The sequence below is a fragment of the Antedon bifida genome, chromosome 10 (assembly GCF_963402885.1).
Source record: "Antedon bifida chromosome 10, ecAntBifi1.1, whole genome shotgun sequence".
Classification (NCBI taxonomy): Eukaryota; Metazoa; Echinodermata; class Crinoidea; order Comatulida; family Antedonidae; genus Antedon; species Antedon bifida.
The window spans coordinates 2,774,861-2,802,344 of record NC_136235.1 but is presented as its reverse complement, the minus strand read 5'-3'; the positions used below and the strand labels follow the sequence as shown (position 1 = coordinate 2,802,344).

Sequence of the window (27,484 nt, the reverse complement as noted above, 5' to 3'; positions counted from 1 at the left end):
TATGGAAGAATCAGTTGTTAAATCATCAAAAGTCTACACGAATACGTTGTCTCTGGTGGCATCTAAGTGTGGGTACTGTTAGATATAATTATAAACACACATGTACAAATAAACGTATTACTGTGAGTGTGAGTAGGCCCTACTGTTTTATATATATAAACGCGCAATATACAAATAAACTTTATTACTGACAGTTGCTTCTCAACGTTTGTATTAATTAATAATTACACAAAATATAAACGTTGTAGTGGTGTATCGTTACATGTACTATGCTATTTCAATTGACTATGACAGTGACAGTTTTAACAAAGTATTAAAATCGCAAATGTGTTACTGTATCAAGTGATATATTATTGATAGGCCTATAAAACATGAAAAACATATTTCGTAACTGAGTAGATAAAGAATATATTTGAAAATTTTTCTTCTTTGCACCCATATCCTCTTCCCCATCCCTCAACCCTAATCTTACACACAAAACACAAATTGAGTTTTCAAATAACAAATCATCTATCAGTATGTAGTGTATAGATTGCCTAATTGTAATATACTTTTTAAAATGAATCCCGCATTTATTGACATCTTTAGAGGTCATTGACCTTTAATCAAAAATGCAATTTCTTCTAAAATGGCTTATAAATTTCAATTTTAAACACAAAAATACAAGAAACCTATAGACACAATAAATAAGAAAATTGAAGTTAACATTTTTTCAAAGATGAATAATTATGCTGTTCATTATAAAGAAATTTGTTCGTCATTAGTAATTTGTGACAATTATGGGGTAGGGGGTAACATTTTTGCAATTAACTTAAGATTTAGTGAACAGATTTACATTTTCTTGTTATCAGTATGTAGTGTATGGATTTTTTTATTGTAATATGATTTTAAAAAATGAATCCAACATCTTTTGATGTCTTTTAGAGGTCAAAGGTCAATGACCTTTAATCAAATGCAATTTCTTCTAAATTAACTTATAAATTTCAATTTTAAACACAAAAATATATGAGATCTTATGTTAATGTTTTCCCAAACCTATAGACACAATGAACAAGAAAATTGCAGTTAAACAAACAAATATTCTGTGAATTTATGAGGACATTCTGTCTGTTAATAGTAATTTATTATTAACAATTATAGGGTAAGGGGTTACATTTTTCCTAATAACTTTGTGTTTAGTGATCACATTTGCATTTTGTTGGTATTAATATGTACTGTGTAGGTTGCCTAATTGTTATATTCATTTTGAAAAAGTAAAATGTAACATATATTGACATCTTTTTAGGTCAAATGGTCATTGAACATTTAAAAAAATGCAATTCGTCCAAATTTAACATTAATAAAGTTTCAATATTTTAATGCAAAAATACAACAGATCTAACACAAACAAGCTGTACAATTGGCATTGCTATTATGGATTTCTGAAAAGTAGACATATTAAGCTTTCCAAAAATGAATGGTAGCATTTGCCACCAATTTGATACTGCTTTCGCAAAAAACTGGACCTGGCCCATGGACTATATACCGAAGTTTTTACATTGTGCTCGCCTATGTCAGAATTAACCATAATTTATATATAGATATATTAAATATTATATTTATATGCATTTTATAAGCACACCTATGGTAGTGTTAATTATGTCAATAAACGACCAAACAATCATGGCCTAGCTAGGCTAAAGTGCCTAGGCCTAGCGTCATACTAACAGGCCTAGCTATGCTAGAAATGCAGCGATACCATTACGAAACTTCTACAGGCAACTAGAACTGTTCTAAGGCGGTGCTGTTAGATTTCTAAAGTAATGGTATTAAAAAATATTTTTCAAACGCGAAAAGATTTTTTTTTTTCGTACACGAAATTTTTTTTAAAGTACTATTGAACGACTGTTCAATAGTGCGTACTATTGCACTATTACACTGACCCACAATCGTCCAATCAAATTGCAGGAAATTATTTAAAGCTTATATAATAGTAATTATACCATAATATTAAGTGCATACATCATGGAAGTGCTCAAGGTACTCAAAGAACAATTACTTTATGCATAATAACCTACGGTATACAGGTTGACGAAAACCATGTTTGAAATATAAAACTGTATTAAATTTGATCAAAATTAGAAATAAATAAGTTCAAAATTAAAGTATGATGTTCCGAAATGGCGGCTACTAGAGGGGACAAAAAATGGTACATTCTCAATATATTTTGATATTGGGACACGATAACTAGAGAGACGGAAAAGGGAAACAGAGTTGTTTAATGTGAGAAATACAAATGTTAAGTTTATATTTTTCGTTCACTAAAATACAGTCTGAGCTTTTTGAAAACTTGTCATTAAAATACTATTGTACGGGAGAAAACTTTGGGAAAACATTTACAAGTATTGAAAATGTACACATTAAACAAAAAACTAATTTTTCTGAAGGTGGAATTCAGATTAAGTACTGGGTACTGTAGAGAATAATACATTTTATATCCTAAACAACTTTTATGAACTATATGTATATGATAGATATCTTGTCTACCCTATATGTCTATATCTACTTTTTTGATCAAAAAGGGGCGATAACATTTTTATTTGTATTTAAAAATATATATATATATATAAAATCAGTTTACCATGTCCCGCATACCTGACTTAGCCTATATATTGTGCCAGTTCTGCGGTACATTTCATTTCGAAACCTGAGCTGCACTGACGAGATCTAATAAGATCAAAACAGTACTGTCTGCAGATTGGATAAAATTATATTGTTTTATTTCATATATATTTTAAGCTAAGAAATGAAACAAATATGTAATTTTGTCACTTTGGTCTGATCAGGAAAGAGTGAAATTTCACTGGTTTGATGTTCTTAAACAAATAATTGTAAGACCACATCATGCGACTAAAGCCACGGTTTATGCGTTAATCTATAGAATATTAAATTATTCATTTGATCATGTGTCGTTACCGTGTGTACTGGTGTGCAGTACAATAAACGTGTTTTTAATATAATGGCTGAGGCTAATTATCGATGTGATTATATTTCACGTCACAGCCAATCACCGGGCCTAATCGAATAAAAACTGCGATCCCTGATCCGGGATTGGCTGACAATGTATAGTTCTTCGTCGTCGCATAAATAGACGATTTTCGTGCTACGAAAACCATCTTGCAGAGATGACAAACAGTCGTGACCAGCCGAGCGTAGAAAACAAAAATAACATAGCGTTTTCAGTGGATTCAGGACACCATGTTAATTAAAAAATCGTAACTTCTGGCCGAAGGGTCGTATGAGAAAAACATTACTGCAAAATGTTCTTAAAAGATTGACCTACATCACTGTATGATTCCAAAAAATTAGTAAAATTGTTTCACCGATTAAAATTCATCGAAAAAACACCATAGTGTATAAGCATAGGCATTTTTCAGCACTGTTTTTCCGCGGTGTAGTTGCGGCGGCTACAGGCCAATCAGCGGAACCGGGTCGTCGCATAAATTGTTGCTCGTCGCCATAGCGCTAAAATATGAAATCATGCCAAGAGCGAAGCATAGCCAGCAAGGTTAAAGGTTGTTCGTTGTCGCGACGGTTAATTAATTAAACTTTGTTTATTTTATAACATTGGTAGTACAAGAAACAACGAGGCAAATCTCAAAATTATTGTCTTATCATTTCACCGCGGTGATCATTTCGGCCGCCGATTATGGAACGGCCAAATGTATGGTACGTGACCAGGGACAAAATATGTGGTGAAATGCAGAATTGTAAATATTGTTGAATATGTATGACACGTCATATGTGTCAAAATATTTATAATTTTACTAATACTCCCTGAAATATAAATACAGTTTTCATCTTTAGTGCACAAATTAAAATTAGTTATCCTTTATTTTATTATTAGTAATAAAATCGTTTTCATTTACAATGTCATGTTATAAAAGGGGAATTTTCGGACTCCTCGGTCGTCAGCGGGACGCATTCTTTTTTTCCTATTAGGTTAAGGCAGAAACTATAGAGGGCGTGCATATATCATGAATATTCATAATTCATGCCTGAGCTCATGACGTCATACTTGCAAAACACACTGATGCACGTTCGCAGTGCAGATCGGAGTTACTGTACTCTTTTTCTATCGATGTTGTTGTAAAAGACATATAGACCTGCAATTTTTGACGTTTTGTAAAAATAATGCATATATTTAACTTTAAATACATTAAATCAGGTCATTTCTCGTCTTAAATGTGCGTTCTATTAAGGTTAATTATGATAAAAAGAGAAAAACAATGTACAACCTAAGTAGCTCGCGTCGAAGGTTCTCTCGTAGACGTTTTTAGGTTTCTAGTTGGGCTTAGTTTTGTAGGCTAAGCTGTAAAAAGCGGTAGCGCACGAACATCATACGCTAGCTATAGGCCTAGCTTTTTTTTGGCAGAATCTGTTAACATAAAAAAATAAAATTAAACCTGTATAATAATCACAATTGATTCTAAGGTTGTGTGAGTTTTAATTAATTCATTTAATATGTACATTAAAAAAATATTTCAGAAACATAAGCAACTATATTTTTATTAACTAGCAATTATACCCGCCCCAGGGCGGGTTTTAAAATTAGTTTAATGCCTTCTCAGTACATAACACCGGACACCAGTACCTCCCTCTTCAATAACACCCCAAACTCTTTTTAAAAAACAAATCCTTCCCAGAACAAATTCAACTTCAGCTTCAATTTGAGAGAGTATACATAGCTACGATAGGCCTATGGTTTAAGTACGTTGTAAACTGTGTAAATAAATAGGTCATTTTGGCTGATAATTAAAATATCTAATGTTGATACTGCGGTCCCCCAGCCTTCTTTGTCCTCTCACCATCATCATCCCAGCCACAATTAACAAACCTTAACTCCTCCCCTGGACAGTTCAAATGTAGTAACTTTTCCTATTACACAATTCCAATCATATAGTCTACTTCATTACGCCAGTATTTTCGCTCCTCCTCCTCCCCCTTCAAACACACCCCATATACTGGGTGATGTGATTAAGAAAGTTCTAGTAAAAATTATGTTAGCCATCACTCCCAAACTATAATCCCTCAGTGGCACTTTTCATCCCCACTATCTTCTGAACTCCAACTACCACACCCAATCTCCCAACTCCCTCTCCCACCAAATCCTCGAACTTTTTGAAATGTAGTTTAAAACCTTCCCGGTACAATTGTGATCATTTCGATACCCCATATATGGTTACATGCAGAAACAGAAATTTGTATAACGAACAAACATCGAAACTGAGCCATTTTGACCAAATTGTGGATCCTAGATGGCGGATGATGTCCAAATATAGTAGTGGAACACAGTAACAGAAGAGAACGCGTATGTTCACACTGGAAATGAATGTCTGTAATGAGACAATCCAAGAGACCAATACATAGCTGGATATGGTTTAAGTACTTTGCTAAATGTGTAAATGAATAGGTGTCATATTGGTTAATTATTAAAATATGTATATCTATATCTATAATTCCCAAAACGCCTTGCTGAGGATAATTCAAATACTGTAAAACTTTTGTAGTATAATTTTACAATTCGATAGCCTATAACCCCGAGCCCAAGCAAAAATGACATCACAAACCACAACCCCCCCCCCCTCCCCTCCAACAACATTTTGATGCCCAATATGTAAGGTTACGTGCAGTAACAAAGATTTGTATAGCGAACAAACAGACAGACAGACAGACAAACGTACAAACTCTCTCACTCTATACTCATAATATAGATAATATAGATGATATAACGTAACGTCAGCGCAGGCAACATGATGTGCCACAGTATTCGTTAAATTGTACACAAAAGAAAAAATCGTTTATTTTATTATTAGTAATAAACAAGAAATATTTCTTATTTCGACTTTTTGACGTAACAGTTTTAGTTATTGTTCTTCTTTATTTATTATCAATTATTTTTGTTTAACAATCAGTAGTACTAGTAAACATTTTGTGTATATAATATAGTCTGGCCTACTACTGTACAGAACATGGAAACGATTAGCGTACGCATTACCCGAGGCAAATAACGTAATAGATACTGATGAAACATCACACAATGTATTAATTTTACCAAAAAGAAGGGGAGTTGCATTTAAATAACACAATTAAAAACTTGTAAATTTTTAAATCATTAACATTTAAAGACCCATTCCTTACAATTAGTGACGTTTTGTAAAAATAATGCATATATATTGCTTTAAAAACATTATACCAGGTCACTGCTTGTCTTAAATGTACGTTTTATGGTAAATTTGGATAATTAAAAAGAGAGAAACAATGCACTACATAAGTAGCTCGTGGTGAATGTTCTCTCGTGGACGGTCCTCATGCCTAGCCTAGCTAGGCTTAGTTTTGTAGGCTTAGCTGGTAAACATCGGTAACGTACGAAAATCGTACACTAGCTATAGTCCTAGCCTGACGTTGTATAGTTGCTGCATTACTTGTCTTTCTGTTTTTGCCAGAATCCGTTGATAAAAATAAATCTTCCATTGTTTTGGCCTCACGATTGATCAAAAAGTGGGTGAATATATCAATCCGCGCACAATGCATGTTGGGATTTATAGCGGGCCGCTAAAATTATTAGAATCGACTTATTTTATGGACTTTAAAAAGTTGTCCCGTATGAAATGTATGGTGACAACTGCCAACAATAATAGGTCAGAAGATTTAAGAAAAACGTAAGTATATCAAATATAGCTTGATCTTGGTAATCACTACTGGAACGAGTTAATCATGTTCTACTGTATTTAGAATTATCTTGTATGCACAATTTCAATCGCCTGTAATTTGGAAAATATCAGAAATATCATACCTATTTTTTCTAGTTTCGTCACAGCAGATTTCAGATCTTCGTGATGAATTATAACATTTTTCAATTCTTGTTGCTGGAATTCATCTACTATAATTTTTTCTAGATCTTTGTGCAACTTTTGACTTGAATACATTTCCCAAAGGTCTTCCAATGCTTTAGAGTCATATGCAGCAACACGCAACACTAAAGATCCATATACTAATGACTTAATGTATATACGAATATTATTGAAATAAGCACAAAGCTTATCAACTCCATTGAGGAATGCAGATGTTCCTTCCTGTCTCCTTTCCTGCTCTGATGAAAAATCTTGATTTGTAACAAGACATACTAATAACTGCACACCTTAGAAGATAAAATATGATGACAAACCATTAATATTACTGATAATTTATTTATTCTCAAATATTATAATAAACTTCAAATGTTTTAAATTGTCCGTGATCGGTGTTGATTTCATAGGATGGAGTGCACAAGAATGCTTACCAAGAAGTCAAGAGATGTTATACATTCAAACACAATTGTACATATTATATAAATTGATATTGTGATTTATTAAAGTACAGAATAATATAACCTTACTTTGACAGGCTTCCAAATCGATGTCGGGCCACTGGGCATCTACAAGAATTAGTGATGAATTACATTTGCAATATAAATAGGTTTCAATAAAATAATTCTATTGAATGAATTTTACTTTAGTTGTACAGTACAGTATAACAAATCTGTAAAAAATTATTCTTGTAGTCGAAAGAAAAATTGATTATGACATTGTTGCCGTATGGCCGCGGAAACGTCAGGAACGAGAAACTTTCGAAACTATTTAAAACCAAAAGTAAAATATAGTTTAATCATTATGGTTTAATTAAATAACTCTTCTTAACTTTTCGGCAGGTTTGCCCTCGATAAGAAGGTAATTGTTTGTCAAAAACATAACTTCAATGATTTAACTACATTTTCCACATAGGCATCAATTATACTGTATAAGTTTTGAAATTTCTTATTTTGTTCTTACCAGGTTAACCATTCCATGAATGTGCATAAATTGTTATAGAAAAGAATCAAATCTTACCTTTTTTCTGCAGTTCTCTTAAAGCAGATTGGTAATCAACTGGTTCAATAGTAGTCTTCCAATTATCTATAACCATTTCCCAATCTTGTGGATCAATGATGCTTGCTAAACTTCTGAGAAGTTCTTTATTTAAATGAATGTCCATTAATTTTGATAAACCAGTTTGATCATTTATTTTTAGGTAAAGTAACAGTGAAGCAGTTGGACACGTCAAGTTCCATTTACACTTAATAAGATTGACCGATGGGCATACTTCTGCAAAATACTCTCTAAGTCGAGGTAATTCCCAGAATGATCCTTGCTTTAGATGGAGATGTATCTCAAGTTCTGAATCTATTTAAAAAAAACGCCAGACATTTTCAATTATTATAATACTACTTCAATAACAAAGTTTTGAACAATTTACCATAATTAGGATTGGATTTTATCAAATCCCTCATAAGTTGAGGTTGGTTAAATGTTATTGAAGTCTTTGAAATTATCTGATAATTAAAATAAACATAATATGCGCGGTTAAAAAAAAATAAAATTATGCATTTTTTGCGCGAATTATTAATTTAGAAAGCATAATTGGAAAAAATAAGACTCTAATAACAAAACATATAAAATGTATATATAAAATATTGAACACGCTTAGGCCTACTTATTACTATGAAAAAAATGTATTAGGCCTAATTACACTAGCCTACCTATTATACTAAGTAGTGCGTTCTTATCACGTTCGTTATTTAGAAGACGTGCAAATTTCTTCCTTTTTTCTGGTTCATCTGTTATTTCTGCAATACTCTCAAGTTTATATAATACATTCCAAATATTATGCAAGTTAAATTTTTTCAGATCGTAGGCAGCAATAATCATTGATAAATTCTCATAATCAACATTTCGTAATGCTTTAAACAGCCGTTTCCGATATGGTGACAATGGTTTTATGGCAGTATTCTGAACTGTGTTATTCTCGATATAGTCAAGTACAAGATCTTGAGCAGCCTTAACTTCTGTTAGTTTCGTAATCTCCAACAGTAACTTTACATTAGTAGGTGAGATGTTACCTCTTCTTTTAAGTTCATTGAATAATTCAAGTGTTATTACCGATGTACCATGCTCATCAAAATCTCCATAAGATAAATGATCGCATAGACAAAATCTTATCAAAAGATAGTGATGACCTTGATAGTATCCATGAAGCTTAACTGTCAAGTCATTAAATTTCTCTTCCAAGTCTGCCATTTTTTATGCTGTGAAAATAAAATACTTCAGTGTGTTAGACCAGAAATGTAGCGAAAATAGGTCTGATCAATAAGTTCTTACGAATAAAAACCAGTAATAAAATGTAAATGATATCTGGATGAATATATGAATAAGCGTGGCGTAAGAAAATGAAAATGTTTCGTACAGTAGATTGGACTATTTAATATTTTTCCAGCAATTTTAACTGGTGATCACAAGGCCGTATTAATTGAAACTGATTTGCAAGAACAAGCATAAGCCTCCTGAAAAGATGTCATCATTGTAAAAAATGATTCAATGCGGTATGTAATAATCTATCTGCACCAAAATGCATAGTAAATACACGGAGGAATCTTTCGTCGACTTTTCGTCTTTTTGGTATGTGTTCGCATCTATAGCATTTAAGGTACCGAGGTCGAGTCTCACATTGGGAAACGAAACGAAATAAGATTTTTTTTTATATCCGTAGGCCTATTGTTTGTTTAATTTTATTTCTTAGTGTTATAGATTATAGGCCTACGCATGATTTGTAATAAAATCTAGAGAAAAAGTAACTTATGTCTTTATTAATATGTAGGCCTAACAATTGTGGTTTATGACAGTATACGCAGAGGGATCTTTAATCGGATTGTGATACCGATATTAATTATAAATAAAGATTCTGACAAAATATATCAATCAATCAATTCATCTTTTAAAAATCAATTATCTTTATTTAAAGCAATGCATATAAACTATAATATATAGGCTAACGTATAATTATTTTTGTTTAAAAATCCGTAGAAATAGTATAACGTAAATATAGTCTGACCTAATGTACAGAACAAAAATGTAATCATAAACTAAACTATATTGTACTGTACAGTACATATTCCAGAGTGGTAGAGGCGTTACTCCATACGGTCGTAGTGACCTATATACAGTATAGAAAAAATTACTGCTTCGTATCTACGCGTAACCTTTCGTAGCCTACGCGTAGGTAGATCGTAAGTATGGCAGGCGAGGACGCTCCCCACCCCTTTCCCCAACCAAAATATACTCGCTTCCCTCGCAAAGTTCTCAATCTTTTATTTGTCTCTTCACTTTTCGAAACTTTCGAAACGGATCTGCGCCGTAGCATATCGCCAGTACCATTTACCAAATGGATTTTTATTTTCAGACAAAACTCGAAACGCCGACTGGTGGACTAACATAAAAAAAGACAGTAAATTAATATTTTTGTATGGATCGATGATTTTTCTAATTTACCATTTGCCACCCTAGTTCCGCGAACTTTATTACTACGGCGAATAAGTAACAAAAAAAGTAAATTTCGAGCCCTGTAGTTTGCAAAAAGTTTTTTTTTCTCTTTTGTTGCGTGAAACACCACCTTTATTCTTTCATATCATAATTAAATACATTACAAATAAATCAGTAATATCTGTCTTCATATGTTCTTTCTTTAATTATATTGTTTTCCGTTAATATCTTACATTTTTCTTTATATTATTCTGCTCAAAAACAAAAACAAAAATTTACCAGTAATTTTTTGTAAATTTTAGTTTTTCACATATTGTTTCCAATATTATCCTCCTGTTTTCATGGTTTTCTTATATTTGTTCACATTGTACACAGACACCCACAAATACATACATATATCAGTGTCCCGCATACCTGGCTCAGCCTATATATTGTGCCAGTTCTGCGGTACATTTCATTTCAAAATGTTTTGAATATATAATTATATATATATATATATATATCCAATCTACAGACAGTACTGTTTCGATCTTATTAGATCTCGTCAGTGCAGCTCAGGTTTCGAAATGAATTGTACCGCAACTGGCAAAATATATATATATATATATATATATATATAAATCCAAAGGCAAATTACTGAAAAAATGACAATGCTGTGGGTATCAGTGGCTGGATCTCAATGGAGATACAAAAAAAAAAGCGAAAAGCTAAATCAAAACGATAAGACATACCATATTGTTTCATATACTGTTAATTTATACCCATTTATATACATCTCATAGACATTATATACAAAGATATAAAACAACGTTAAAAAAATACATCATACAAGATAACATTATATTCATAAAAAATAATTAGGTAACTCTTTTAACATTATATGAGCGTTAGTTTGTTCAGATCCTTAACAATAGACTTAAATACAATCCAAGAGTTTTTACACACTGGTTTGTTTAATTCAGTTAAAATCTTAATGTTATATATTGAGAAGACAGCAATTGAATATAAGTCATTTTTGTATACACAATCAGAACCTAAAAGAAGTTCTTTAAAAGAGCTTCTGCCATTGTCAATATTTTTAAAAATGTTATCTATATTTTTCCATAAAGTGTTATTTCGTATGCATTCAAAAAATGTGTTTTTCGTCTTCCATTACCCCACATAAATCACATTCATTATTCATTTTCACATTCCACTTATGAAGCCGTTGATTAGTAGGAACAATTTTGTTCAACAGCTTGTAATTTAGTTGTGCATATTTTTTGTTTTTTTCAAAGTTTGCAAAAAGTTTCGCGGAACTATGGTGGCAAATGGTAGAGTAGGTCAAGGGTAATCGATCCATACCCAAATATTTTGAAAAAAATAAGTAGTTAGTTATAAGTGTTATAACGTTTGTAAAGCTAGTTATTTATTCACCGTAGAGGGCGTAGATGCAAAAGATTCGCGGAAATAGGGTGGCAAAAACACCATGAACAAAATATAAGTACAGCTTATTATATGCAAACAATATAAGGTCTGAAGAAAGTAAAACATACCTCGGAATTTAATTCTACGAATACAATATGTAACTTTTCCATTTTTAAATCAGCGAAAATCGCGGTGATACTTCTCTGCTGTATTCATTTGTCTACGAAGGGATGAAGTATTCGAACTGTCGCTTATCATTGGCCAACTCGCTGCGTCGCGCTTAGGTCCTAGTGAGAACCAAGCTTTAACATTCAAACACTACAATATACAATTGTAATGGGATATACAGACCCACCTTTATTTCACCATCTTACTAATGTAAGCTCCGGCTACACTGTATTTTTTCACGTTCACGTTTGCATGGTACTTTGTATCACCCTAACCGCATTCACACTACTGTACTATTGTTTGGTAGAAATAAACTGAACAAAAATGTAAAGCTTACCGTGATGTGAATTGAACAAAATGGCGATGTTATTGAATACACCGTACACAAGGATATCAAAGTTCACATATTACGGATGATTACATGCATTGTTCTCTTGTTTATTTATAGAACAGTTATTTCCATTACAGTATACATAACTAGAGTATGATCCTATACTAAATTATGCGCCCGCAACGAACGATTACGAAAAAACTGGTTACCTAGCAGCATGGTGGTGTTAAACCTATAATAATGCTTGCAGTTACCACTCTCGGCGTGGTACGGCGGAACAGCACTAGTCCTTCGATTGTACGCACGCGCACCAGGGATCAAATTGGTATGCCCTCATCCTATATATATATATAAAACATCAGGCACCGAACATTTAATTAATTTAAAACGATAAGATGAGGAAATATGTGAGAATGTGAAAAAGTCACCCTAACCGAGATTCGAACCCGGAACCTGCTGCTTGATATGCAGATGTCCTAACCATTAGATCATGGTATTGTATTGTATATATATATATATATATAAATCCAAAGGCAAATTACTGAAAAAAATGACAATGCTGTGGGTATCAGTGGCTGGATCTCAATGGAGATACAAATAAAAAAAGCGAAAAGCTAAATCAAAACGATAAAGTAAACAGCCAGAAAAGTTAGCAGAGCTTTCGGGCAACACTAGCCCTTCATCAGTGCATATATATATATATATAAACAAATCAGGCAAAGAACATTAATTCGAAACCGCCCGGTGATATACTGAAATTTAATTAATTAATTTGAAACGATAAAGATGAGGAAATCTGTGAGAATGAGAAAAAGTCGCCCCAACCGAGACTCGAACTCGGACCGCCTGCTTAATATGCAGATGTCCTAACCATTAGACCACTGGGGCTTTCATGGTATTGTTCAAACTCGATTGGACAGCGACTCTTTAACATTCTCGGCGTGGTACGGCGGAACAGCACTAGTCCTCAGTTGTACGCACGCGCACCAGAGATCAAATTGATACGCCCTCATCTTTCAGTATTTTTATTCACGAGGCGGGATCTCCGAAGAGATGCTTTTATATATATAAACACATTAGGCAATGAACATTAATTTCAAACTGCCCGGTGATATACTGAAATTTAATTAATTTATTTATATATATATATTTAATGTTCTTTGCCTCTTGTGTTTATATATAAATATAGATATATATATATTAGAACATTCAACAGAAACATTTAAAGACATGATGAGAAAAGTCTAGTTAAAGAAGTACAATAATGTCAATAAGAGTTTTAAATAATGATAAAAAATTAAGAATTATCATTATACATATGTATTATATATCACTCGCACTGATGAAGGGCTAGTGTTGCCCGAAAGCTCTTTACATTTTTTGGCTGGAATTTTACTTTGTATCTCCATTAGATTCAGCCACTAATACCCACAGCATTGTCATTTTTTTTAGTAATTTGCCTTTGGATTTATATTATATACATTCAAAGCTTAGATAGAAGCGCTATACCGCCCGGTGGCTCACCGGGCGGTATAGAGCTTCTATCTATAGGCTGACGGTTTAGTCAGCCGTATACAAAAATCTAGCATAAAGAGTACATAATAAGTTCAAATAACTAACAACCAGAAAACGAAACATAATCATAACAATGATTTTTTTCAACTTTATTGCATCATGTAAACTGTGTGTGATGAAGTTGAAAATGTATATGTATATATATATATATATAAACACAATTCTAAACCGCCCGGTGATATATTGAAATTTAATTAATTAATTTGAAACGATAAAGATGAGGAAATCTGTGAGAATGAGAAAAAGTCGCCCCAACCGAGACTCGAACTCGGACCGCCTGCTTGATATGCAGATGTCCTAACCATTAGACCACTGGGGCTTTCATGGTATTGTTCGAACTCAATTGGATAACGACTCTTTAACATTTTCGGCGTGGTACGGCGGAACAGCACTAGTCCTCAGTTGTACGCACGCGCAACAGATATCAAATTGATACGCCCTCATCTTTCAGTATTTTTATTCACGAGGCGGGATCTCCGAAGAGATACTTTTATATATATAAACACAAGAGGCAAAAAACATTAATTCTAAACCGCCCGGTGATATACTGAAATTTAATTAATTAATTTGAAACGATAAAGATGAGGAAATCTGTGAGAATGAGAAAAAGTATATAAAAAAATATATATATATATATTAGAACATTCAACAGAAACATTTAAAGACATGATGAGAAAAGTCTAGTTAAAGAAGTACAATAATGTCAATAAGAGTTTTAAATAATGATAATAAAGTAAGAATTATCATTATACATATATATTATATATCACTCGCACTGATGAAGGGATAGTGTTGCCCGAAAGCTCTGTACATTTTTTTGGCTGGAATTTTACTTTGTATCTCCATTAGATTCAGCCACTAATACCCACAGCATTGTCATTTTTTTAGTAATTTGCCTTTGGATTTATATTATATACATTCAAAGCTTAGATAGAAGCTCTATACCGCCCGTTGCTTTACCGGGCGGTAAAGAGCTTCTATCTAAGCTTTGATAATTTTAACAAAACTATTGACGTCGTGAGTAGCCTACATTAGCCATTTACAGTGTAATCAGTACTTGGTATTGATTCGCCAAGACATTCATTTGGAATCCATCCTTGTTTGCTGTCTGTAAGATTTATAGCTCGTACCCAACCTATTATTATATAATTGATAATAAACAATGAATTGTACAATGAGATAGAGTTAAACGATACATATAGGCCTAAAAATATTATCTATCATTATCATAAACTACTTTGTTACGTCGTTTCACTTCACAAATTCAACAATGTAATATCTGATTATTGTATATAGGTTTGATTCTAGAGACGTTATTTCCAAATACAAACGGGAATACAATATTAAGTTCGGTACATTTATAGAAGGTATGAATAATAATTTTACACCTTTTCAATTTTAGATATTGTTTTAAAGACCATTGATCAGCATCTTTGCATATTTGTGTTATTAGATATGAACATGTTATACTAGCATACTTACCATTTAATCTATCAGTTATTTCTACCTCATCACCAACAATGACTTCCAGATTACCACTGTTACTCTCATGAAATTCTTTAGCAATCTTGTATTTTGGTCTACCTGGTTCGATAAGCCATATAGATCAATCAATCAATCAAATAAATATTAATAAAACTTAAACATAATGTTATACAGCACGCCATAAAATGTTAGGGAAATGAGATGTGTAGAGATTATTATAAATTCGCAACGTATAACCAATGATATTGGCAGATCAAAAACCAAAATATATAAAACAAAATTTATCTAAGCTTGTAGGTATTTTTTTTACAAATAAATGTTTATTTATGCATTTATCCATTTATTTATTCTTATCAAACAACACACAAAACACTTGATATAAAACACATTTCGAAAGAAACAATTATAATCCCCTCCTTCAGACTAAAAGTGAATATTGAAAATTCAACTAAAACACCGCAAAGTGAAAGTTAATTGGTTCAAACTTAAAATTATTGTAATTATCACTTACTCCAGGGGGCATATTGTTCCCCGTCGTCACCTGATGAAACGGACAACGTTTTTTGCCAGAATTCGAAACTTCTGTAATGTTAAAATAACACATAGTAAATAGTGTATTTTACAAAAGTTCGTTTATATTATATACATATTCCTTCTGTTGATCTAAATTTTGAGTTTGGATTTGAAGGTAATTTTATATAAAGGAAGCAGTTTGGAATGTTGTTAATTTTATATTTCTATTTATGAATTAATACATAATTTTAGTCAAAAACAACAACAATTGAATAACATTTCTCCCTTTTTTCGGGAATCAATAACGTTTGCTTTCAAACATTTTCACACTATAACGTTTCTTAATGTTATGAATGTAACCCACCTGTCTTGCGAATGCTCCCAACACACATAGTACAGCCTTCTCTCAGAGCACGTGTCATTGTGCATAACAATCAAGAACACATTCATTGGCAAACCTTTCTTCTTTGGTACTTTAAACGGGTATGTGTCGCTGGATGGCTTCTCAACTTCAACAAAGTTCTTGTTGGCACAGTCGATGAGATTATAGCAAACTCTGAATATTGGAACATATTAAAACATTCAAAATTAGATATTCATCTGGTTCTGAATAAATAAAATCTGAAATCATTTACTATTTTCCTGAAAGTATTATTAATAATTAGGTAGTGTACCTCAGCTCGATCGTAAACAAGACGACTGGTGGCGTTAAACATCGTCTCAAAGATTTTATAGATCAATCCAAACAGTTTAAGGAAGTTGGCAATTAATTGTTAATTGTTTACATAAAATATTGTATTTATTTTGTGGTGGATAACATTTTTTCATTCTTTTTCATTATTTCATAATTGAACGTTAATGTATGTGCTAAAGAAAATATTAGTAGGCCTCCGTATGACACATTTACTGAATTATATTTAAAGATAAAAAAGCCTCACTTCTTTTTAAACAATTATTTAAACTGCTAATGATAGTGGATGTTTTAATTTACTGCAATATGCTTACTCATTGTGTCTTTTGTTATGCTTTTCGTTGATAAGCATCGCCACACGTTCGAATGTGACCAACTTTACATTTGATCCTGATTTCTTCCAGTCTTTGCTACCCTTTTTCTTGCTGGAATACACTATGACGTCATTCCAACTTTCAACCCAACTCTCATTACTAATTTGTTTCTCCTTCTACACATGAAAATAAACACATACACAAATTGAATTATAACAATGTTAAGTGCTGATGTTGAATGCATTTGCAACGGTATGTGCGTAAGTGTAAATTTACTGTTATACATATAAACATTTTTATCTTATAAACAAATTAAAATACATTGTACTAGGTTTGCAACTCTTTTTTAAACTGTAGAAATATCGGGACCTCTAAATATGTCATCCATGTCAACCACAAAACAAAGGCAAAAATATACGTATCGGAATTTACCGTATTGTCCATCAGTACTCATCCAGGCACGGCACAAGATTATTTTTAGCTTTTTATTGTTGAGATTCTTATAATTATGCTTTTATAACAGTTATATTAATACATTTAAAGTATCACTCTATAAATTGCAGTTGTTCTTTCAATTGCTACAGAGTGTTTTCTACAATTTTACCTCTGATAACAGCACACCCTCAACGGTTTCAAACTCCATACTGTGTAGAATCTTTGATACATGTCGTTCTTCTTTCATTTGCAATTCATGATTATGTTTCTGACACTCGTTTATGATGCGATTCATGTTTTGAGTGAGGTCATATGCCAGTCTCACTACATTTGCTTCCGGGTTGTAAGATATCTGAATCGCTTCTTGAAATCTCTTTAAACAAAATTACAATCAATTATTATACTTACGGTGTAGGTAGAACTAATTCATTCATTTATTCAATCTTTTATTTCAGAATCTCTGGTCCATAGAAAGTAAAATTAATTACATATAAATTAATTAAGAATACACAAGACTGTACTAATTACTACTAGTGGATGGCATTCCACCCGATTTTAATATTATAATTGTATTTCATTAAAGTTTAGTACAACGGTTTATACTCATTTGGGCCTAATGTAACTTTGACTTTTAGACCAAGTATATATATATATTTTTTTTTTACTAAAAAGACAATCAATGTATCTTACTTTAATGTAAAAGTTACATTTTTCGAGGAAATAACACGGCTGAACCAGCAGATGATCTAATGTATCTTTCGTTGTTTCTTGGCTTCTTACGACTTCAACAAATGAACTTCTTTTTCTTCTAAAAATAAATGAACAAACGCATGATAGCATGGCGGATACGTTAAGAAAAATAGTGATGCCAATTTCTATGATATGGTATGACAATTATAAAAAGATATTTAAATTTTTGTAATTAAAGTTAGTCTAAAAAATGTTGTCTTTTCATCTTTTGAAATGATTACTTTTGCTAGAGTTTATAGAATTCTTCCCATTTCATTAAATTTTATCATTCTAACCTTAGATATGACAGGGTAAATTCTTGAAATCTTGAATAAACCGTATAATCCTTGAAACGTTTCAGATTATCAGTGGTTACAACGTCAAGTAGGAGCTGACATATCCGATCACCATCTAGCGGGTTGCATTTTTGCAAATCGTCCAGTAGGCTGCACAAATAAACAAAACAGAAAAATAATGTTTTGTGAAATTAGACCGCAGTATGCTTTTGGCCATCTACAAGAGTTATAATAGGCAATAGACATCTTATAAACACATACAAACTATTACAGCTAATAAATATTATCATACTCATTGAGAAACTGTATGAGCTTTGGAATTCTCGCAAACAATCTTCTGTATTCCCCTTCTTGTAAAATACCATTCTGCGGATTCAATGCTGCATTCGTTACGTAACGACTATTGAGTGTGTTCAAGTCTTCTAAAGTTTTGCTCACAAAATCCACAAATTCACTAAAAATCTTAACATTTTGATGAAGTTATTAGACTTAGTAGAGACTTGTAATTATCATTCAAGAACAGTAAACGTTGTCACACTCTCATTTTCATTATGAGTTTTATAAATCATAGCATTAATTGTGAAAAAAAGAAGTTAATAGAGTTTATCGATTATTTAAGAATATAAACTTACTTGATCTGTCTTCTGTATGCTTCTGGATCTTAAATTGTAAAACGTTAATACTATTAGTTTCAAGACTACTTTATAAAACAATGCTGAATACGTAGACATTATCAACCCTCGAAAAAGCTTAAAGACGGTGTCAAACACACGAATTATTTAATCTTCGCGCTCTTTTAAATTTACCGATCAAAGTAAAACTGTTTAGGCCTTGATACACTAAAATATGAAGTATTCATTTACTTTACGGAAACAAACACTGTAAACACAAATAATTAATTTTTTAAACTTGGCATAATATAAATATCTTATTTTCTTACGTAATTAAGTAAATTTATTGTCATTTTGTAAATATATAAAACACATTTACATTGAAATGAATTAACAGTACATTCCGTAACTATAAAGCACAAATGTACCATTTATTTTTCTTCAAATGACTACTCACCTATCAGGTGGACTAGAATCCGTCTTGTTTCCAGCATCTAATAAAATAAAATAAAAACAGTAATTTTAAAATTAAATTGGTTTGGATGTTAAAAACGGATTAAGAACATCAAGTAGTTTAAGAATACAGAAGAGAAGTCCAAAGCAGATGCATTGTTAAACACTTTCTAAGTAATCAATCAACTTCCAGTTACCTGCTTCGGTTGCACAGTCGACTCTTGAAGTTATATTAGGTTTCTTTTTATCTTTTCGAAATGATATTCCTTTAGTACGTTTTCCAGGATTTTTTAATGCCTTCTGTTCTGGTAGAGTTTTGACATCAAAGGCAGCAGATTCCATAATAACATAGGGTTCCTCATATATACCCTCATCTGCGGTAACACTATAATTAGAAAAATATGTTTTTAAACTTGGCGTTTAAACTGTTAACACTTTGATTGAGAAAACAGATGTAATTATTAAACTATACGTCAACTTGATAAATTCAAGATTAGCAGCTCAAACGTGGTTCTGGCAAGGTTCGATCAATTTTAATTTCTAATTTACCATTTCCTTTTTTGCAGTTATAAAACTGGTACTGTAATATACATCAAGATATTTTTTCTTAAATGACAAATGAAAAAAAAACGTGGCGTTGTGATCGACACTGATGTATTTTAGACACACAACTCTTCCAATGATGTTGTATCTAGCATTTGTAAAATATCTGCTGAAATAGTATCAAGCGAAAATAGTGCTAAATTTGCGTACAAATGTTTGGAAAAACTTGTTGACATAATATCAGTTTCTTGTTTCATGAAATAGTTTTCACTTACAATTTTGCCTGATCATGGATTTCTGAATTTATCCTTAGGTTTTCAATCATAGTCATTCCGTACAGAATTGTCTCAGAATAATTGGAACGTTGTAGGTCTGTCTTATTATGTGTTGGTAATTCAACATTTACTCCCTGAAACAAATATGACAAATCATAATATTTTTTTTTTGGTTGTTGAAATCATCCACACATGCATAGTAGCAATATATTTTAGATTTGCTTACTTTACTCTGATTGACTTCTGTACTTCGGCTTCTAAGTAAACGCCGTCTGTAAGAAATTACACCTCCAAACCTTTGACCAAGAACAGTCTTTCGTTTTGAAAATTCTTCATCTCCGATTCCACCCGAAGTCCTGCAAAAGCGGAAAATTAATTTTAAGAAGATTATAATAAGTTACGCATGCGTATTTCTATTTGCTATAATAATATTGTGAATACGATTTTTGTTTGTGTTTGCTATGACCAAGTGGCTTTGTATATATCTTCTTTGGTATCACATCCTTTGCATCTTTAAAATCTTTCAATATTTTTCAGTTTAGCATTTAGATTAAAGTTAAATAAATTCAAGATTGTTCAAACTTTGTTCTAGTTAAAGCCATACATTTACAATAACAATATAATAATTGATCGAGCCAATGTACATATTATATTATTTCATATTTTTTTTCAATTTTCAACATTCAAATTATGGCAAGGCGGAATCGCTGTCTAATTCATAGACTTGAATAAATAATACCTCTACCTTTTTTTCTTTTGTGAGTTAAGTTCTCGTTCCTTCTTTATTTCTTCTCTTCTATCTCGCTTCAAACGTACTGATTTTGTGTAATCATTTTCCAATTGTTCCCCCATTTCTCTTGGAAACCAACCGAATTTATTGTCGTGTAATCTGACGACATGACACATAGCTGTATAAGAAAGAATACCAAAATGTACTATATATGCTTTTAATTTTGCATAAAAAAGAATAGTCTTTGATATTATAATTATTACAAAAAGTTACCGACAAAAAACATTATTAGTACAACATGTCATGTATTATTATGTGTCGTAAAATCTATATATATATATATATATCGCTTGGTGAAACCTGCTAAGTGAAACCATTGATTAACAATCATCATCTATCTTTTTATTTATTATAGTATTTAATTTAACCATGCTTTCATCAATTAAATAACAACGACGGTTGAAATAAACTAAATATTAAGTAATTTTTGTTACCTCTGTCATCAGTTTCTTCAATCACCTCAACTTCATCTTCAGGAGTAAACGTGACGCCAGTTAATTTGTCAGTATACTGCTGACGTATCACATATTTGGGTCTACCTGTATATAATGTATGCATGTATAAGCACATAACAATCACCTTTACATCGATTAATTAACACACTCTTTTCTTATACCTATGTCGATATTATAGAAACGATGAATTGCGAAATTGAAATTAATTTTTGTTTTAAAACAAATATAAAATAAATATTCGCTACTTACTCCATGTTTCATAGATACCGTGTTCTGGAATTAGTATAGCCTTTTTCCATTCTGCCAACAATGAACTAAGACAAATTAAATTGTATTGCGATTAATAAAGCTACTGCAGTTTAATTGGGCAGTTAACCAAGCACAGTCAATTTCAAGGCTCTCCGATCCGAGACAAGTTAGTTTTGTTCTATTTAAGGCCCTATACAACTTACAAAGATGCTTTTTTGCACGTATGATAGAAGTGTAATGTTCGATAGAGTAGGCACCTCTTAACAGGCGTTTACTGAGATCGTTTTTTCAGAAAATGCATCTTGTAAAACTGTCTTTGCTTACCTGTATGTTACTTCATTTCCAATAAGAGCTAATATATATCTGTTAGTTGAATAGTGATTCTTAGATTGTCCAGCAAGTTGGTAGAAGTACAGTACAAACGTATGAGGATATGGAGACGCTTTCTTTGGTAGTTGTTCGAAATCAACGTAGTTTCTGTTACAGCATTCCAGTAACTGGTATGATGTGCTTTTACTTTAAGTTTGAATATAAAACAAGATAATAACTGGATGGAATAGATATTGCAAGTAGTTCTATGTGGTACAAATATCGGTAAAAATAATAATGAATAATAACATTAATTCCACTTTTCTGGATATTGGAGCAACGTATCTTAGAACTGAATCTACATATAAAAATAATAATTTGTCATTAATTTAAAATAATATATTTATAGTTACTCTCTCTTATTTTCATCCACTGTTGTCAGAAGAACGAGTTTTTCGAATACCACCAAGTAAACTTTGCTGCCAGAATAATCACTTCTCCCATATTCGGATTTTTTCGGCATATTTACGTTTAAAACAATCCCTTGCATCTTTGCATATTCTTCAGTCAGTATGTGGAAAGCCTACGAACGACAATACAATAACACTTATAATCTAGTAAACATTGTATATTATAAATTGATACGAGGAGTCTAAGGAAGTGAATATTGTTTAAAAATACCGCATTTGCATAAATGAAGATGTAGGCATACACAGACTTCGTAGATATGTAATGCAGAGAGCAACTTAATAATATAAATAGTAATTATTAGTAAAATTAAAATTAACAACTTTACGTTATTTCCATTTGAATACACATACAGCAAACCTAACTATACTAGATGTAATACTTATGATATAGTATGTTGTATATGATAATAGTAAAATAATTAAGTATTAATTATCAATTCTTATCTAGTTCAAGTATATTAGCTAAGGTTGCCTATTAAATAATAATGATTTAACATTACTTCTTGACAAATGAGTCCATGTTCGTTCTTTGGAAATTCTATCCGTCTAACGATTGTTGATGAATGATTGGCAATACTCTTAGCTTTCTCCTTATAATCCGCAATCAATCTTGCTTGTGTGTTCTCCAACAGCTTTTGCGTTTCGTGTGCTATCTGGCTCACAGTGTTGCCCCGGTAATTGACTGTTGCGCCTTTTAAATTCTTTTATAAAATAGAAATGTTTTATATTTTTTGGATGGAAATAAACAATAATAAATGATTTAAATAGTGAAAAATCTAAGTATAGATGGCGTTCGTATCAAAGACTAGTATTTCAAAGTATGTTTTTGTTGTTGTGTCTAGGCTATGTATATGCCTATTGATGTACTTACAACTGATGCATTTGTTTATAGACACCGTTTTGATCTTAAAGAACAGCGCTGAAATTCATATTGAATTTGGTATTACAAACCTTAAGATGACGTGCTAGTATGGCACACCAATTGTTTGGTTCTTTAAAACGTTCTTCCAGATCCCTAAATGAATACTCTTGTCGAGTTGATTGTGACAACCTTTGAAATAGCATGTGGCAATCAGGATGGTGTTGCCTTTAAGAAAAGTAAAAACAATGGCTTAAAGTACGCAAGAAAATACTAAGCAATTATCAATAGATTGATTGATTGATAGATATTTATATCAAATTTATTGTTATTTTTAATATAACATCGTTTTTTACATCATCCTAAACAAATTTTCAAGGAATTACTGTACTGGACAGTAGATATTGGTTATTAGAATTATCTACTATCTATTTCAAAAGTCGTTCATTTTAAAACCATTTCCAATTATAGAAAATTATACTAATTTTGTTCTGTTTTGTTTAAAATCATGTGAAAGACAACATGATTTTACTACAAAATAGATTATTACTCCTTCATGGGTATTTAGTATTTAGAGGTTAGTGAGGATAACAATTGCATTTAATAATATCTATGAAATAACATAGCGGTGATAACTGGCACGTAAAATTGGGAAAACCAAAATAGTCTTACTTTACGAATGTAAGCAGATTCTTTCGAATATCTTGATGCAGATAGTAAGACTCAAAACATTCGAAGAAACGCTCCTGAAGCCAGTATTTCAACAACTTATATACTTCAACAACATCTTTAACTGCATACTTCAAATGCTCTATGAAGCTAAAAACGAAAAACTTTATTAACAATAGGCCTAATAAAAAATTGATATTATTAATATTACACTATTGTTGAAAAAATAAATAATTAGTACTCAAACATAAAAATAGTAGAAATTCAATAGTCTTTCATAAATAATTGTGACTCTATAGTTCACTATGTCGGTCGGTCGGTCTGTCTGTCGGTCCGGTATCACTATGCGTTTTAGCACGCGACTTATGGCTGTTGGCCTTGTTTCTTATAGAAAGAAATCAAATAAATAAAATCAAGCTCTATCTGTTTATTAGCAATACAAATATATTCGGATAAGATAATAATTAAAGTTGATTTATTTTTAAAAATAATAATAGTACCATTATCGTACCTTTGTAGAGTTTCTTCAATTTCATCCATATGATAAAACAGTTTTAACTCTCCGACTGAGAACATGCCATGCCTCACTATATTCCTTTCGTACATATCTCGTGTTTCTTGAACATGTTTGTACATCCACGTCACTTGACTTAATAAATCTGCACATTCCTTTAAAAAATACAAATGTCAAATTGATTTTTACCAGTTGTTGAAGACATAATGATTAATTGAACTGCCTTTGTGGTTTTTTACAGACCATTGCAACCAATATTAAATGGTATATTTGTGCAGGATTTGTGTGTAAAATCATTAAAACAATATTAAACAAACTTTATAAATCGAATCAAGTATTATATAATGATACAATGAGTCATGCGAAGATTTGAATATTCAATAGGCCAGTTTGGGCTACTAAGGTCAGTGCCATTTGATATTCTATTCTACAGATGCTGTAAAACAAACTGGAATAACCGACTACAAATAAATTTCTAATCACAATAGATTATAGCTTACTTGTATGCAGCTAGGGTTGTTTCTTTCTATAGGCATACATGTTAGTGAACAATCCTCTTCTGTGTTTGTTTCGATTGTATAATGCACGGAAGTGGTGCCCGTTTCTTCAGACGCCGATATGTCATCACTATCTAACTTTTCCTCTATTTGCTCCACTTCTGTATTATATTGCACCATATCCGACGCTTCTTTATATGTAGTCTGCAATGACCAATCAGGCTCCTGTTTCTGCCAGTTTGTTGGTTCGGGATTTGACATTTCAGTCGGACTAAGGAGGCCTGCATCTTCTAACTTATCTTGAAGTTGCAAGTTTAAAGATGTACTCTAGACAGAAATTCATATTTATATTATTGTTAAATCTCTCTCAACAATTAAACAACACCATCCATTAGTCTTTGTGAAAATAATATGTTCGCTACAATGAAATATCTTGGAATGCAGTGAAAATGTAGACTAAACAATAATTGCAATTTTTAAAATTCTACTTTTTTTTAAAAATATTATTTCTATCTTTCTACTTAACGTTATTCAATATTGAGCGAATATTAAATTGATGGAATTGATTAGCCAAAAAAAATCGTATGATCACCGCACTAAATGTTAACGAAATGATCAAATAATTTTAGGTTAACTTTTACGAGCACGCTACACAGGGATTCACTGCAGCTTTTAGAATAGTATTTTACCATTGAAGAAACAAATTATTTACCTTTCTTAACAAATGCAGCGGTTTCGTTTGGATGTCGATTGGTCTGAAATCATATTATAAGGTACAATTAAAATAATATAATAAATTGTTGAACTTTCTAATATTATTTATTAAGTAAACTTTGTTAAAAACATATTCATACCTTTTTATAGAGGGCCTTGTGGGAGCTGCTGGTGATTATGAAAAATGAAATTAAAATATTATTAAAGATTATGTACAATAGATATTTACAAATATTACAAATAAATATCTTATTTTGCAATCAGAAATTTTAGTTAATTGAGGATATATATAATATATTCAAATAAAAGAATAAATAGAGGAAGTTAGAACCAAAGTAGTCCATTGTGCCATTTTATAAAATACTGAACAAATTGAGCTGAGTATTTTGACAATTGAGCATATACAGTACGTGCTATAAGCTCTAGCCCTCTGGCGCTATTAGCAAACAATCTACTGAATTACTCACAGCATTGAATAGGTATAGAAACTTAGAACTAGGCTAAATTCCATTTTGCCATTTAACAACTCTGGACAATAACATACTGTTTAAATTGAGGAAGTATCTTTCAAAAATTGAGAGAAACGTGTTCTTGTCTATTGAGCTCTTTGTACTCTAGCCTCGTACATCCGGGTAACACACCATCCCTTTGATCACCCCCAGCCATCATTCTACAGGTTTGACGTTCTGGCTTCTATATAAATTAACTTAAATTAGCAACAGAAACCAACAATTAATTGGAACAATACTATTTCAATGTTGCCCCTCCATACTGTTCAAATAGAAGGCATATATAGAGTTAAGCATAAAGCTTCTATGATTTTATATATTTATCACCTTGATATAAAATTATAAATAAACTGAAATATAATATTTCTTCTGTTTACTGCGATGTACTGTACATACGACGTATTTTATAAGACATCATTTTAGTTCAATTAACGCAACGTAACGCAGCGACGTATTGACGAAAAGTGTTGTATTGCGTAATCACAAGTGGGAACCTACGACGCAACATTGCTGCTGCAAAAACACATCAACGCAAAAGAACACTGGAAAACATAGTACAGTGCGTACTCAAAGAACGCGGGGTGAACCAGGTCAAAGTCTACGGCATGCTAACGTTGACGCGCAACAATCAGGTTTGATTTCACGCAGGCGGGGGCAAACACAATTATTGGAAGGGCATTTGCTTATGTTGCGCATAGGTTGCGTTGCGTCGCTAGTGGAAACCACGCTTTAACGGTAAGTTGCTATAGTGTACTATTACTACTATACTAAAATAAAAGAGTAAAACTTACTTATTGTTTGATTTTCATAATCCGGCCTTTTTGATTTTATCTGAGTATATTGCTGACATTCTTCTATCGTCGAAGAACCTAGGCCTGTATCAAAATTACTATCAGAACTTCTTCTATAAAGTGGCGCGATTTTACCATATTGTTTATTTATTTTCAAAATGTCTCGGCCTACGTTTATGTTACTTCCAGAATTTCGTCTATTTTGTTCACCATAATGACCTTCTACGAATGGCAAAACATTTGGTAGGCCTGCAACTTGGAACTGACTTTCAAATCTTGCACGAGCCCGTGGTTTTGGTGGAACAGCGGGTGGTAGCCCGCTTGCCATTGCGTGTACTCAGAGAACTACTGATTCTTGTATAGAAAAATAGATGTATTTAAATCGTTTAAACTATTTCCTTTCCTTTTGGAAATTTCAAATGACAACGTTTCTATATTTGACTATGGTATGAGAGTTTA

General features: G+C 31.8%; 1 protein-coding gene and 1 non-coding gene across 3 annotated transcripts; both read right to left on the bottom strand.

Annotated features, from left to right (window-relative positions):
* Positions 1-13,095: 13,095 nt before the first annotated feature.
* On the bottom strand, positions 13,096-13,167 carry Trnan-auu (transfer RNA asparagine (anticodon AUU)). Its single transcript has one exon. It is a non-coding gene; the product is annotated as a tRNA-Asn (tRNA).
* A 722-nt stretch (positions 13,168-13,889) lies between these two features.
* On the bottom strand, positions 13,890-27,433 carry LOC144853657 (uncharacterized). Of its 2 annotated transcripts, none has more exons than XM_078711408.1 (27): positions 27,026-27,433; positions 25,866-25,890; positions 25,724-25,766; positions 25,015-25,338; positions 24,512-24,669; positions 24,004-24,150; positions 23,424-23,559; positions 22,973-23,173; positions 22,416-22,585; positions 22,018-22,209; positions 21,694-21,758; positions 21,424-21,528; positions 20,945-21,107; positions 20,426-20,555; positions 20,200-20,333; positions 19,579-19,766; positions 19,386-19,422; positions 18,950-18,977; positions 18,610-18,779; positions 18,318-18,467; positions 17,983-18,100; positions 17,462-17,665; positions 16,858-17,033; positions 16,217-16,408; positions 15,851-15,921; positions 15,337-15,438; positions 13,890-14,989 (listed from the first exon to the last, which is right to left on the bottom strand). In XM_078711408.1, the coding sequence occupies exons 1-27, from the start codon at positions 27,351-27,353 to the stop codon at positions 14,886-14,888; spliced, it is 3,861 nt and encodes a 1,286-aa protein (XP_078567534.1). In that variant the 5' UTR covers positions 27,354-27,433; the 3' UTR covers positions 13,890-14,885. The 2 variants fall into 2 exon arrangements, with proteins under 2 accessions (XP_078567534.1, XP_078567533.1); XM_078711407.1 differs by having other exon boundaries at positions 13,891-14,989; positions 25,866-25,893.
* Between the last annotated feature and the right edge of the window lie 51 nt (positions 27,434-27,484).

Excerpts from the sequence above, each read along its gene's own strand:
- LOC144853657 (XM_078711407.1), bottom strand. The coding sequence starts at position 27,353 with ATGGCAAGCGGGCTACCACCCGCTGTTCCACCAAAACCACGGGCTCGT. Across the intron at positions 18,468-18,609 it reads CTCATACAGTTTCTCAATGA|CCTACTGGACGATTTGCAAA; the intron begins GTATGATAATAT and ends TTATTTGTGCAG. Across the intron at positions 15,439-15,850 it reads GGAACAATATGCCCCCTGGA|GTAGACCAAAATACAAGATT; the intron begins GTAAGTGATAAT and ends TTATCGAACCAG.